The sequence below is a fragment of the Ilyonectria robusta genome (assembly GCF_021365365.1).
Source record: "Ilyonectria robusta strain PMI_751 chromosome Unknown BGZ61scaffold_35, whole genome shotgun sequence".
Classification (NCBI taxonomy): domain Eukaryota; kingdom Fungi; phylum Ascomycota; class Sordariomycetes; order Hypocreales; family Nectriaceae; genus Ilyonectria; species Ilyonectria robusta.
The window spans coordinates 260,794-273,184 of NW_025764469.1; the positions used below are offsets into that span (position 1 = coordinate 260,794).

Below are 12,391 nucleotides of genomic sequence, written 5' to 3' on the forward strand. Positions count from 1 at the left end.
GCACTGGGCCGCACACTTCGTCAAGCGACAACCAGAGCTCCTGACGCGTTTTAATCGCGCCTACGACTACCGGAGAGCCTTATGCGAAGATCCGGTTATAATTGACGCGTGGTTCAAACTTGTGCGGAACATGAAGGCCAAGTATGGCATCTTGGATGCGGATTTCTACAACTTCGACGAGACTGGGTTTATGATGGGCATTATCTCATCAGCAATGGTGGTTACCGGCTCCGAACGACGTGGAAGAGCAAAAGCAGTGCAGCCTGGCAATCGAGAATGGGTTACAGTCAGACTTCTCAACAAGCAGTACTGATTGATAAGGCCTATACTGATACTGATTGATTGATTACCATGCTACTGATACTGATTGATTAGCTTATCAGTAAATGCCAAGACATGACATAGGGGTGCTTTCAGCCCGAATGTATTCACCGCTTCTATACCTAATCCTCAGTCTAATTAGCATCAGCTCGCGGTACATGCACCTTTCGAATAAGGTCGTTCTTGTTCCAGCTCCCAAGGCACTCTGTCATCTCAATTGTCTCTGCCCCAAGGCGTGCACGATCATACGAAACAGTACGGCGAGCACCTGAGAAGACACGTTCGGCCTTGTCCGACATTGGCGCAATCGAAAATATGTCAATGGACATCTTATGTAGCCGCGGGTATTCCATCCGTTGCTCCTCTCTGGTCCACCACGCAAGGGGACTAACTGCGATCTTGCAGGGAGAACCGTTAATAAACTTCTCCAGCTCATCCTCATAGTCATGCGTCTCTGTCACATCGAGCGACTGCGCCAGCTTATCATACGCTGTCATCTGAATTTCTGGTGCCTCCTCTGGAGCACTGGCAACAGGAATATCTTTGTAGTGACTCCAGATCTGCCTGGCCTTATTGATCGCACCATCATGCCAATCGTCGTGCCAGTTCTGGCGGAGGTATTTCAGTCGCTTTGACGGGTGGAGAAGTAATGCCGCGGAGTACACAGGCGTCTCATCGGTCTTAAAGTAGTACTTATCAAGCACAAACCAGCCCATATGGATAGAGTGGATGAGACGCTGATTATTGCTGTGCATCTTCTATAACACAGTTAGCACCGTCAAGCATCACGCCAAACAAGGTCGAATGAATAATTTACCTTGGCATCTTCGAAATGCTTGAGCAAGATGTCCATGTGGTAAAGTAACTGATCTAACGATGACCACTTCCTCTGCTGCGCCAGTGTAGCCTGCCAGAAGGGTTGGAGGAAGTCCGCCGTTAGCCTAAGGACATCCCAGTCATCCTGTGTGAGACAGTCTTCACCCAGGGCCTTATGATGCTCTTGCTGAAACACCATAAGTTTGTCTTTCTTCTCGAGGGCGGTCCGAAGTAGAATGTACCACGAATTCCATCTCGTTGCATTGTCAATGCCGAGTGCACGACCTGCCAGACGTTGCCAAGCATCACTGTGCACTGTGGAACTCCGGATGAACACGGCGATATTGTGAAGTTTACCAAGGGTGCCCATCGATCGCCATCCGGCTTGATCCTCTGGAACCTTCTGGTGTTTACCCTTGTTGTTCTTTTGCCGCAATTGCGTCAGTAAAGACTCAACAACCGTGGTGTCCGCGTTACGATCTGCCTCGTCAATTGCCGCGTTGAGTGCCTCTTTGCTGGAGGCGAAGAGAAACGCCTGGAGGCAGAGGTTGATAATATGGCCTCCGCATCGAACACGGCGCTCGGTGGGGTCCATTCCAATGCCAAACTCGTTCGCCAATGCCGTCGATTAAGCACGCAGGCAAGTGTCATTGGCGGTAGCGTTGTCTGATGTAAAGTAGCCAATGTTGCCAGCGATATCGAAATACCGTATGGTGTCAAGCAAGTGCCGCGACATCGTCTCTCCGGAGTGACTGTACTGTACGTTCGGCAGACCCAACAGGGCCTCACGGAGCTCGTAGTGTTCATCAACCCATTGCCCACATATTCCGAGCAAGGCTTTGCGATGCGGTGATGACCATAGATCGATGCTGAAGTGGACTTGTGACTTTGCCGCCTGTAATTGAGCGTTGATGTTCTCGCGATGCATGATGTATGGCTGCTCAATATGAGCCAATACCGTATTACCTGACTGGATAAGGACCTCCTCAGCCTTCGGGTTAACTGCGCAAAGAAGCGCTTGGTATTCCGGCCAAGAGACACAGTTGAGCGGGAGACGGCGGCGCGTGATCAGCTGGATTTGAGCTTCATAGAATGCGTCAAGCTTGATCGTATTCCGTAGGATCGATTCTTCGTCCCGGGAGAGTATCGCTCGATTTTTCTCTTCTGCACGTGTGAAAGCTACTTCAAGAGACTGTTGAAGTGCCTTCTTGGCTGGCCTTTCTTCGTCATCAATGATAATGCCGTGGTCATTTCGCATATGTCGTTTGGCGCTTGTGGTCGAGACTGTTCGCCATGGCGGGTTGTGACATTGATGACAATACCAGAGTCTCTGGTTGTTCTGATGTGTCTCTTCGTCTCCTTGAGCTACACGAAAGTGCTTCCACGTTTCAGGCGCGCGTAGTTTACGCTTCTTCGGCTGCGATTGATGCGTAGACGCGGATGACGCGGAGGAAGAGGGCGCAGAGAAAATTGGCCGTTGTGAACGGGGTTGCTCGGCTGCGGAGATGCTTGATTCTGGCGCCGGTGAGCTTAATTCGTCGTATTCAACGTCCCCTACAAATAGAGACGACTCGGGAGGCATGTTGACGCGTGTCTTCACGTGTTATTAGTGCATCCTAATGAAACCTTTGGAGTTGTGCGCAGGAGACCATCTACTTCAAATAGCGTTGGACCCCTGACGCCTCACAGATCGACCAGGCGTTAAGGCCATTGAGCCAAACACTGGAAACAGTCCCACCCTTGTCCAAGTCAGCTTCGCGCACTTCTCGCGCCATTTCGGCGTCTGATGAGAACTGAGTCTTGAGCGCATTTATCACGTACGTACGGAAGCTGAGCGGTGGGACCTTCCGAGGTTGAGCCTCAATATGCAGTCATGAGGAATCTGCGAAGTTGGTAGCACTGTCGAGCGGCGTATCTTGGGCTGAGCTACTCACTCCATTTTTGGTGACGGTGGGGTTAGCGTGCAGAGTTGGGCGGATAGCTTTCTCGACCACGACATGACAACTGGGACATATCTCCCTAATCAAGATAAAATCGATACCAAGCAGGAGTTCGCAGCCAAAAATGAGAAAGTCATCCATCATACATTTAACTTGTATGAACGTGTGTCTCCGTTAGAGGCCAACGCGTTGACTGGGAACTCGACTGCCTTGTTACGCTCGCCAACCTACCCTATATGAAGAGGATAAGGGCTACCACATATCCCACCACAACTCTCTCCTGTAAAAATTTTTGCCTTGGCACCCGCTGTTAGCGTTTTGCTAGCGGAAAATTTTCTGCAGGCCAAAAATGGCGGCAAGTGCAGCTGTGGAGCTAACGGGACTCTAACAGCTGCCGCAAGAAAGGGATTCAGAGAGTTGACCGTTCTTTGCGATGCTTGCCCCTATGAAATTAATAAGCTTCGCGAGCTCTTGACATCGCCTTGTTTTTCTCCTCTGTGGTGCTTCCGGCTCTTTTGAGCCTCGACTTTCTGGCCTCGCGAGCCCCCGACATTCTGGGCTTCGCGCCCTCGACTCCCTATGCAGCGTCACGCTGCCCCGACGACACTGAGCTTCGCGAGCTCTTGACATGCCTTCGGGCCCTTTTCTTATGTGTGTTGCCTCCGGCTCCTTTGAGCCTTGACTTCCTGGCTTCGCGAGCCCCCGACATTCTGGGCTTCGCGCCCTCAACTTCCCGTCCGACCGACCTCTGCAGCTTTGGCTGCCCAGACGACAACTCGCAGCATCCTGCTGCTTGACACTTCGGGCCTTGTTGCCCCCCGACCTTCTTCGAGCCATCGCGCCTCGACGACATCCTTCTGCAGCCTCGGCTGCTCGATTTTATGGGCCGTCGTGCCCCCGCCCTCACTTGCAGTGTCACACTGCATTGACCGACCTCTGCAGCTTCGGCTGCCCAGACAACACAAGCAGCCACCAGCTGCTCGACCTCTTGGGACCTCTTGGGACCTCTTGGGACCTCTCTGTACGAGGCCTCAATGCCTCCCTGCCTTTTGTAGCTTGAAGCTACATGACCGACCTCTGCAGTTCCGCACTGCCCAGAGAACCTCTTTCTTCTGCAGCTTCGGCTGCTGCCTGGAATACAACCGGGCCCCGACGATTTGTCTCACTGAGTGAGGCCACCAGACACAAACCGCTGGGTCAAAATGGTACAGAGCCTACCTGGAGACCGTGGAACGAGGCGATTGTCTCCTCCACAAAACAGCGTTCTGGCCGCCTTGGGGTTTTCTCCCGCGAGGGTTTTCCCCGAGGATGCACAGCTTTGGTCGCAGCTACTGGCGATCTTAGAGGACATGGACTTCCTGCTCTAGGGTGTGGAAAGCTACTTGATCTATCTGTGCAAGAGAATTCTCGGCTGGAGAGGGATCTGTTCCCGCTGACGGGATGCCCTCTTGAAAGAATGCGCCTTTAAGCCGATAATATGCTGGATGAGCTAGATGGAGTGGCTGTTGCATGGGAACCTATCTTGGATTACCTGTATTGATGTCCTACGGGACGTGCTTTAGCGCAAACTACTATAGAGCAGGCTATAAGTAGAAAAGTGCCTTTTTGGAGGTACTGAGCACGTATGCGGCTCCGATCCAAGAGGCCTTGCAGATAGTATGAGTGGGACCCAGTGCGGCAGCATTTGTAGATAGTTTAGCCCAGCACGTCCTGTGCCCCAATAGGGGACTTTCACGGGCCTCATGGCCCGTCGGACGAAAAATACACATACATACATACATACACATATCCCACCACCTTCCTTTGTCATCTTACTTTCTTGGCATGCAGATGTTAAGAAAGTAGCCCCAATTACACCAATTTTCTTAACAAGTGCACCACAACAGCCACAAACCTGCGCTTCGCGCAGCCCATAGCGGCGGCGATGGCATCTGCCACCACCCGCCCGCCTGATGTCTCAGATCCTTTCGACCTGGGAATTCATACCCCCGCCAATCTCAATCGAAGAGCCCGCACTGCCCTCCTGCAAAACAGCCCCGCTGTCGTGAATGGACCTGTTGGTGTCCCGCCCGCCTTCGGGAGGACGGCCCAAACGCCGTCTTCACCACTTAATGCCATCTCTACTGCTGCGGCCACGGAAGGAGCCCAGCTCGCCCACCCTGAACCCTCCCCTGACCCTACCCCGACTAATGAACAGCAACCAGTCTCTATTTTTGAAGCAGCCACTAAGCTCGCGCGCGACCGTGTGGAGGAGTACAATGCCAAGTTGAAGGTGTTTCAGGCCTTCTGCGCTAAATTTGAAGAAGCAGCAAAACAATTCACCACTGGACCCGAACGGGAATTCGCTCAAAAGTTTGCCGACAGCTTCTTAGACGCCTGGAATCAAGCACTTAACGACGCTAAATCTGTTCCGGTACCGACATATAGCACGGTCGCGGCCTCGCCCCCGGCCGCAAACAATGCCCTCGCCCACCAACCCCGACACTATCAATAACATCGCCAACAACAACAACCCCCTCATCGCCAGGGACAACCGACCGCAGGTGCCCCACCCCGAGAGGACCTCCGCGTCTTCATCCGGCTGGACGCGGAAGCTCCGGCCAGGACCCACAACGACTACGCAATCCGGTCCCATATATCCCGGAAACTCGGAGTGGACCCACGCAAGATCCCCCGGGTGCTCCAAGTCAGGTCCGGATGGGCCGTACTTGCCGCCGACATAACCACCCGCGACCTCCTCGTACAGAGACAGACCGAATGGGCAGCCGATCTGGGTGCCACTGCCATAGAGACCCGGCAGGAGTGGTTTACCTACCTAGTCCCAGACTACCCCTGCAAGCTGGTCGACCTCTACGGTAATGAGGTCGACAGCGATGCTGCCATGAATGAAGAAATTGAAATTCAGACTGGTCTAAAGCCTGTCAACATACGCCCCGCACGGCAACAATCGGACAGCCCCCTGACAAAATCTCTGCTTGTGTCTTTTCTTGAACCCGTCAATAAACATTGGGCGCCTCTTCAACAGCCGACCAGCAAGGCGCATCAAGAAGACCGACCGGCCAAGGCAGTGCAATATATGCTTGGACTACCACCCGTCACGTACCTGCCATCGGCTCCCCCTGTGCAAACGCTGCGGCAAAGCCGACGGCCACGAGTCCGGGGACTGTACCGCCCCCGAGCAATGCGCCAACTGCCTCGGCCCGCACAGCGCCAACTTCGCCGAATGCCCAGCCCGCCCGAAGAAGGTACACGGCGTGTTCCGCCGGTTGACCAAAGTACAAAGGGACCATGTCCGAGCTGTAGGCGCGGAAACATATCGCCAGCGCAACGCAGGATCGCAACAGCACGCACCTGACCTACAGCAAGACATACAGCAAAACGGCCCTCAGCAAGACAGCACCGGGTCGCAAGAACGATCGAGCCCACGGGCCCCCAGCCCGGCCGCGTCGAGAGCGCCCTCATGCATAATGGTGGCCACAACCCCGGAGGCGGAGGAGGAACCCGAGCACCCAAGACCTGGCTCTCCAAGGAAGCGCCGCATCGTGTTGATCACGCGCACCCACGACCAAGGGGACGAGTAGACGCCCACGGACACGAAGACGTGACAGAAAGACTCTCCGAGTCTTTCAAGCCAACGTCGGCAAGGTCCCGCCAGTCCACGACTGTGCCCTCGCACTGGCAGACTCGGAACGATACGATATCGTTCTCCTCCAAGAACCATGGACAACGATAGCAAACTCCCGTTGCCTCACGAAGACTCACCCTGCATATAACACATACTCTCCAGTTGAAGCCTGGAACAACAACAGCACCCGACCCAGGGTCATGACATATATCCGCCGAGATTCCCAACTCGTAGCAGACCAAAACCGACCCTACATAAGCCGTGATATTCTGTGGCTTACGGTCAACGATACAATAATCGTCAACTTCTATCGCCAGAACGACGAAAGAGATGCGCTGGACACTCTGCTGCAATGGCCGATCCCCGATCGCTGCCTTGTGGCAGGCGACTTCAATGCTCGACATCACACTTGGCAGACAGGCCCGACCACGAACCGCGGCCACGAGATTGCCCATTGGGCATCCGAAAACGACCTCAGCCTACTGAACACCTTAGACGTCCCCACAAACCCACACGGAAATACTATCGACCTCACCTTTACGAATGTACCTCTCGCGGAAGCCAACATCGAGGACCACCTCGCCACCAGTGTCACATATAAATGGGAAGATGTCATGCATGTGAGGGTTGTAGAGAGTCAAATTGGCCTTAATCACTGCCCAAGTCAAGAGGACGAAGGTCCCAGTTATATACACAACAACGGTGCCCATGTGGGTCGGGACGCCTCCTCGGCTGGGGCGGAATATCGTTTAACAACTAGCTCGGATCACTTCACTCTTAGCACAACGCTACCAAACATCGCGCCAGCACCAATACAGCCAGGCAAGATCCGGGTGACAACAGACGACGAACTCAAGCGGTTTGTAGAAATTGTAGAACTTGGATCGGCTGGGATCCCTGCCACTGCCTCGAGTGCACCAGAACTAGATGAGCTTGCATCCACACTTGTGAACCTGCTGCAGTCAGCAGCGAAGGCGGCAGGCCGACCTGCGAGGAAGGGAGCACGCAACGCCCCATGGTGGACTGAGGAGTGCGCCCTTGCCGCAGCCGGATATCGCGCGATCAGACGACTGTACCCCCTTGGATTCAACCAAGAGGTCCAGCTAGCCAAACGGGAGTTCCGCCGCGTGGTCCGCCGAGCCAAGAGGCTCTACTGGCGGAACCTGATCAACAGCTTCTCAGACAGCAGCTCCGTTTTTAAGGCCGTCCGATGGCTGAGATCGCCAGGAGCCTTCCAACCTCCTCCACTGCAAGTGGACGACGTGGTCTACGAAACCCAGCTGGACAAGGCTAACGCGCTCCGACGAGCTACTCTAGAGCGCAGAACGGCGGAGGATAACATCCAGGATCCCTGGATCCAGGTCAATCCTCACAGAATGATCCCTTTCCCACAGGAAATCTCCCTTAAGGAAGCGCAGGACGCGACTCTTCGGACTGGAAATACATCTCCAGGAGCCGACAACATCACAGTCAAACTTCTCACGGCAGTATAGCACATCATCGGAACACACGTTCGCCGCCTCTTCGAGGGGTATCTGGCCATAGGCCACCACCCGAAGCCTTTCAGAGCGGCCGAGGTGGTGATGATCGCCAAATCTGGACGTAGAGACCTGACAGAGCCGCGGGCATGGCGGCCTATCTTTCTGCTCTCTTGCCTCGGCAAGGGGCTAGAACGGTTGGTCGCGCGCCGTCTTGCGTGGGCATGTATCCACTATGGAGTCCTCCACCCACAACAAGCCGGGGCGCTCCCGAAGAGGTCTGCGACAGACCTTGTGGCCGCCCTAGTCCACGACATTGAAGAAGTATTTGCCCTCAAGAAGGTGGCCACGCTGGTCACGATGGACATCCAAGGCGCTTTCGACACTGTCTTGCGCAACAGACTAATTCTGCGACTCCGCGAACAAGGCTGGCCGGAACATCTTGCACGATGGGCCGGTTTGTTTATGGACGACCGATCTGCCTGCGTCAGATACCAGGATACTACCACTCCGCTCTCTCCTCTCCAATGCGGCCTCCCTCAGGGGTCGCCGGTATCGCCAATCCTATTTTTGCTATATACGGAGCCCATCTACAGACTAAGCAACCCTCAAGGCCGGTTCGGCTACGCAGACGACACAGCAATCCTGTGCACGGGCGACACGGTAGAGGAAACAGCGGCTGCAGCGTTAAGATCTGTCGAAGAAATGGTCCGCTGGGGCGCGGCGAACGGAATATCTTTCGACCCTAAGAAGACGGAAGTCATGCACTTCTCCCGGAGCAAACTCGAGACCACACCGTCCATACGCCACGGCGATGTCGAAAAACACCCCGAGGCAGCAATACGCTGGCTAGGCATCTGGCTGGACAGCAACCTGTCGTTCCGAGTCCACGTAGAGAAATAGACGGCTAAAGCCCAGGCTGTGGCCTACCATCTACGAGGACTCACCAACACGATACACGGCCCACTACCTAGTGCCGTGCGAAGCGCCGTCAGAGCATGCGTTGAACCGGTTCTGCTCTACGGCACTGAAGTATGGTACCCAGGCGCAACCCAGCCGCGGTGGAACCAGCCGTTCAAAGACCGACTATCAGGTATCCGGCATCTCCTGCGGAGAATGACCGACGCCATCGTACATTCCATGCGAGCCATACTCCCCGTCTGGAGGACGACCCCCATCGCCATCCTCCATCGGGAAAGTGGGATACCTCCTATCGCCCAACTTCTCGAAGCATGTCGATACCGCTTCTCCACCCGACTCAAATCCCTTGATGAGGCACATCCCCTCGCGAAGCGCACGCTTCCACCCAGACAACCCACCTACCACCCGCTTATCAAGCAGAAGTACCAAACTCTATCAGAGAGCAGCTTCAAGACCCGTCTCCGACGGACTAATGAGCTCCTCGCACCCTGTCCACGCCCGGCTCTCATGCAAAAACGCTTCGACAAGGAACAGGACACACCCCTACAGACGGCAGCAAAAGAGGAATCGGCCGAGGCCTTCCTCCGGTGGGCTGAGACAGTAGGCCCAACCACTCTGATCGTATACTCAGACGGCTCCTTGTCCTCGGAAGGAGCAGCCAGCTATGGGTTTGCCATTCACCAGAAGGACCTTTCCATCTACGACGGCTCGGGCCGTCTTGGACCTGCCGAGGTGTTTGATGCTGAAGCTACAGGAGCACTGGAGGGCCTCAAGGCCGCTCTGAACCTCCCAGGATCAGCGACACGAAACATTATGGTCTGCCTAGACAACCTGGCAGCCGCAACATGCCTACGGGGCACACCGTCCGATTCCTCACATAACGTCTTCCTCAAGTTCCAGGCGCTGGCTATATCTCATGGTGCCACACAAGTGCGCTAGATACCTGGCCACACAGACATCCCCGGCAACGAACAAGCGGATAAGCTGGCAAAAGCGGCTTTCTCGCTGCCGGAGCCAGAGGGTGCTCAGCCGACGCTGGCATATCTACGAAAGATGGCGAGGCAGAAACTGAAGGAAGCCTTTGAAGCATGGTGGGCAACCTCCGCCCCCGAGCAATATAAGAGATTCAATCTCAAGGCAACTACACGCTGCCCGCCGGAGCTCTTGCTCCTTCGGGCTGCTCTGCACCATTTACTCGCAGCAAGGTCCCTCCATGGGGATTTCGCTGCATACCACGAACGGTTCAACCACCAAGACGCGCGAATGACCTGCTCGTGCGGGCGACGCAAAGCACCTGATCATATCTTCTACTGCAGAAAGGTACCGCGACGGTGTCGAATGAGGCTTGTCCCATCGCCGACCGTAACAGTCAACCTCGCGATAGGAAGAAATTTCGACAAGTACACCAAGGTGGCCAAATCAAGCAGCTTCTTTGAAAAGATTTGTCCTCGTTACTAGACGAGGCAGACCTGAGACGCACCCGCGTCTCTTCCTCTCCTTTTATTGTATTCTCTCTTCTCTCCTATCTTCTCTTTTATTCCTTTTCTTTAATTATACGGGCTTGACCGCCTCGTGCAGTCATGCCAATGCTCTCTCGCCAGTCTCCCTAAAGACTGACCCATGTAGCGGCTACCGCAGCCGCGCCTGGCCATTCCGCTGACGGATAACAGGCTCGACAGAAATGCGCCTCTGAGCCGATGATATGCTGGATAGTGGTCTTTTCTGTATTGTACGAAAGAATTGCGTAGATTTTAGCATTAGAGACTCTAGCTCAGCACGTCCTGTGCCCCAATAGGGGACTTTTCGGGCCTCACGGCCCTCGGACGAAAAATATACAAACAAACAAACGCCTATGTCACCTATTTGTTATGGCGGGGTTGGTACCTATTAACTCCCTGGTCTGATTTCTCTGGAAAGATAACAGGCGCTTCACCGTCCCTCATGTCACGAATATTCGGTTTGGAACCCAGCCAGATATCGATTCAAAGCCCAAAAAAAATTGGGTTGCCGTTGAATATGTAGAAGGTAAATTTACGTAATTCTGGGCTCTGACCCGGGCGATGGGTTGTGTTTCTGTGGTACCTGATTTTCCATAACTAATCGCAGGATCTGGATGTACCTGCTAACATATCTTAGCACCATGTCAAATGTCACCAAACGCGTCGCACGATACCCTGGTCACGTGCGTTACTGATTACTGATTGATTGATTAGGGGCTTACTGATACTGATAACGTATCAGTATCAATCAGTAATCAGTACTGATTGATAACTGACTGCTTGTTGGGACCTCTGGGGTCACAGTACGAGTTGGGGATCTCGACACGCGTATGCGGTTCAACCACTTCAATTCAACGCCATCAATTCAATTTGGAGATGCGGTGGATCAACTCCACGGGCCAAATGCTGAGTAAGCTGTCAACGCAACGCCACGCGAAGGCGAAGTTGATGGAATTGAATTGATCGCCAGCCTGGCGGAGGCTCTTCTGGAACAACGCTGGTAGCAGTGTACTCACTCCCCGCGAAGGATTGAAAGAAGCCCGACTCTCATTTGCGTTCGCTCGGTGGTTCGGGCGAGTTCGATGCTACTGTACACCCGAACTGACCAGCCCGCGACACGGCATAGCCAGCATAGAATGCAAAGAACGTGACAGGCCACATCCGTTCTCGTCGGGCGTCACACTCTGCAAGGCTCCGAGGCGTAGTGGTCTATAGGAATAGGATATCCATTACATTACACTCTGCGAACTGATGATGATCATCAGGGTGGGGAATCAATCCACGACTTCCACGGTATTGATCAATATGTTGACTTCAATCCACGTCAACGTCAATCCACGAGACCTGTTGTTATGTAATCAATCCATCCACCGTTGGGGGCTCGTGGATTGAGATGTGGATTGACGTGGACGCTAGTCATGGGTATGGGTGCCCTGATATATTTCGTTAATATTTGCTACGTATCTCTGCGCAACCACTAACGGATCTAATCAAGCAATACCTCGGACGCGTTCTGACGCATTGTAACGCGTTATAACGCCTGAGCCCAAAATGTCTCCTCATTTACTCGATTCATACGGTCGGTGAACCTTCAATCTCGAGATGGCGGACTTCCCTTTTGACCCTAAGCTACCGACCAACAACGAGGGGCATGCCGAGGTCCCTCGGCCTGCTCTGGATCCAGACCCCAAGTCCGCCAGCCTTCTACTTGGGCACCAACAAGTGATGAGGAGCGGAGGATCTTCCGCGTCTGGAAGGGATTCACGCTGGCCGAGCGCAGCAAAGATACCC

General features: G+C 54.1%; 5 protein-coding genes across 5 annotated transcripts; 2 read left to right on the forward strand and 3 right to left on the reverse strand.

Annotated features, from left to right (window-relative positions):
- Positions 1-1,138: 1,138 nt before the first annotated feature.
- On the reverse strand, positions 1,139-1,375 carry BGZ61DRAFT_463641 (uncharacterized protein; the record flags this gene model as incomplete). The annotated part of the gene is made up of 1 exon (XM_046247422.1): positions 1,139-1,375. A coding segment is annotated over one exon (237 nt), but the record flags the coding sequence as incomplete, so codon positions are not given.
- A 720-nt stretch (positions 1,376-2,095) lies between these two features.
- Positions 2,096-2,719, reverse strand: BGZ61DRAFT_296495 (uncharacterized protein; the record flags this gene model as incomplete). Its single annotated transcript, XM_046238634.1, has 1 exon — positions 2,096-2,719. A coding segment is annotated over one exon (624 nt), but the record flags the coding sequence as incomplete, so codon positions are not given.
- Positions 2,720-3,461: 742 nt separating this feature from the next.
- Positions 3,462-3,914, reverse strand: BGZ61DRAFT_485301 (uncharacterized protein; the record flags this gene model as incomplete). Its single annotated transcript, XM_046249694.1, has 1 exon — positions 3,462-3,914. One exon carries the CDS (start codon positions 3,912-3,914, stop codon positions 3,462-3,464), a length of 453 nt encoding a protein of 150 aa, XP_046096402.1.
- A 987-nt stretch (positions 3,915-4,901) lies between these two features.
- Positions 4,902-5,571, forward strand: BGZ61DRAFT_432510 (uncharacterized protein; the record flags this gene model as incomplete). The annotated part of the gene is made up of 1 exon (XM_046243882.1): positions 4,902-5,571. The coding sequence occupies exon 1, from the start codon at positions 5,002-5,004 to the stop codon at positions 5,569-5,571; it is 570 nt and encodes a 189-aa protein (XP_046096403.1). The 5' UTR covers positions 4,902-5,001.
- Positions 5,572-9,312: 3,741 nt separating this feature from the next.
- BGZ61DRAFT_463648 (uncharacterized protein) lies at positions 9,313-9,799 on the forward strand. Its single transcript, XM_046247423.1, has one exon. It carries the CDS (start codon positions 9,451-9,453, stop codon positions 9,703-9,705), a length of 255 nt encoding a protein of 84 aa, XP_046096404.1. The 5' UTR covers positions 9,313-9,450; the 3' UTR covers positions 9,706-9,799.
- The last annotated feature ends 2,592 nt before the right edge of the window (positions 9,800-12,391 follow it).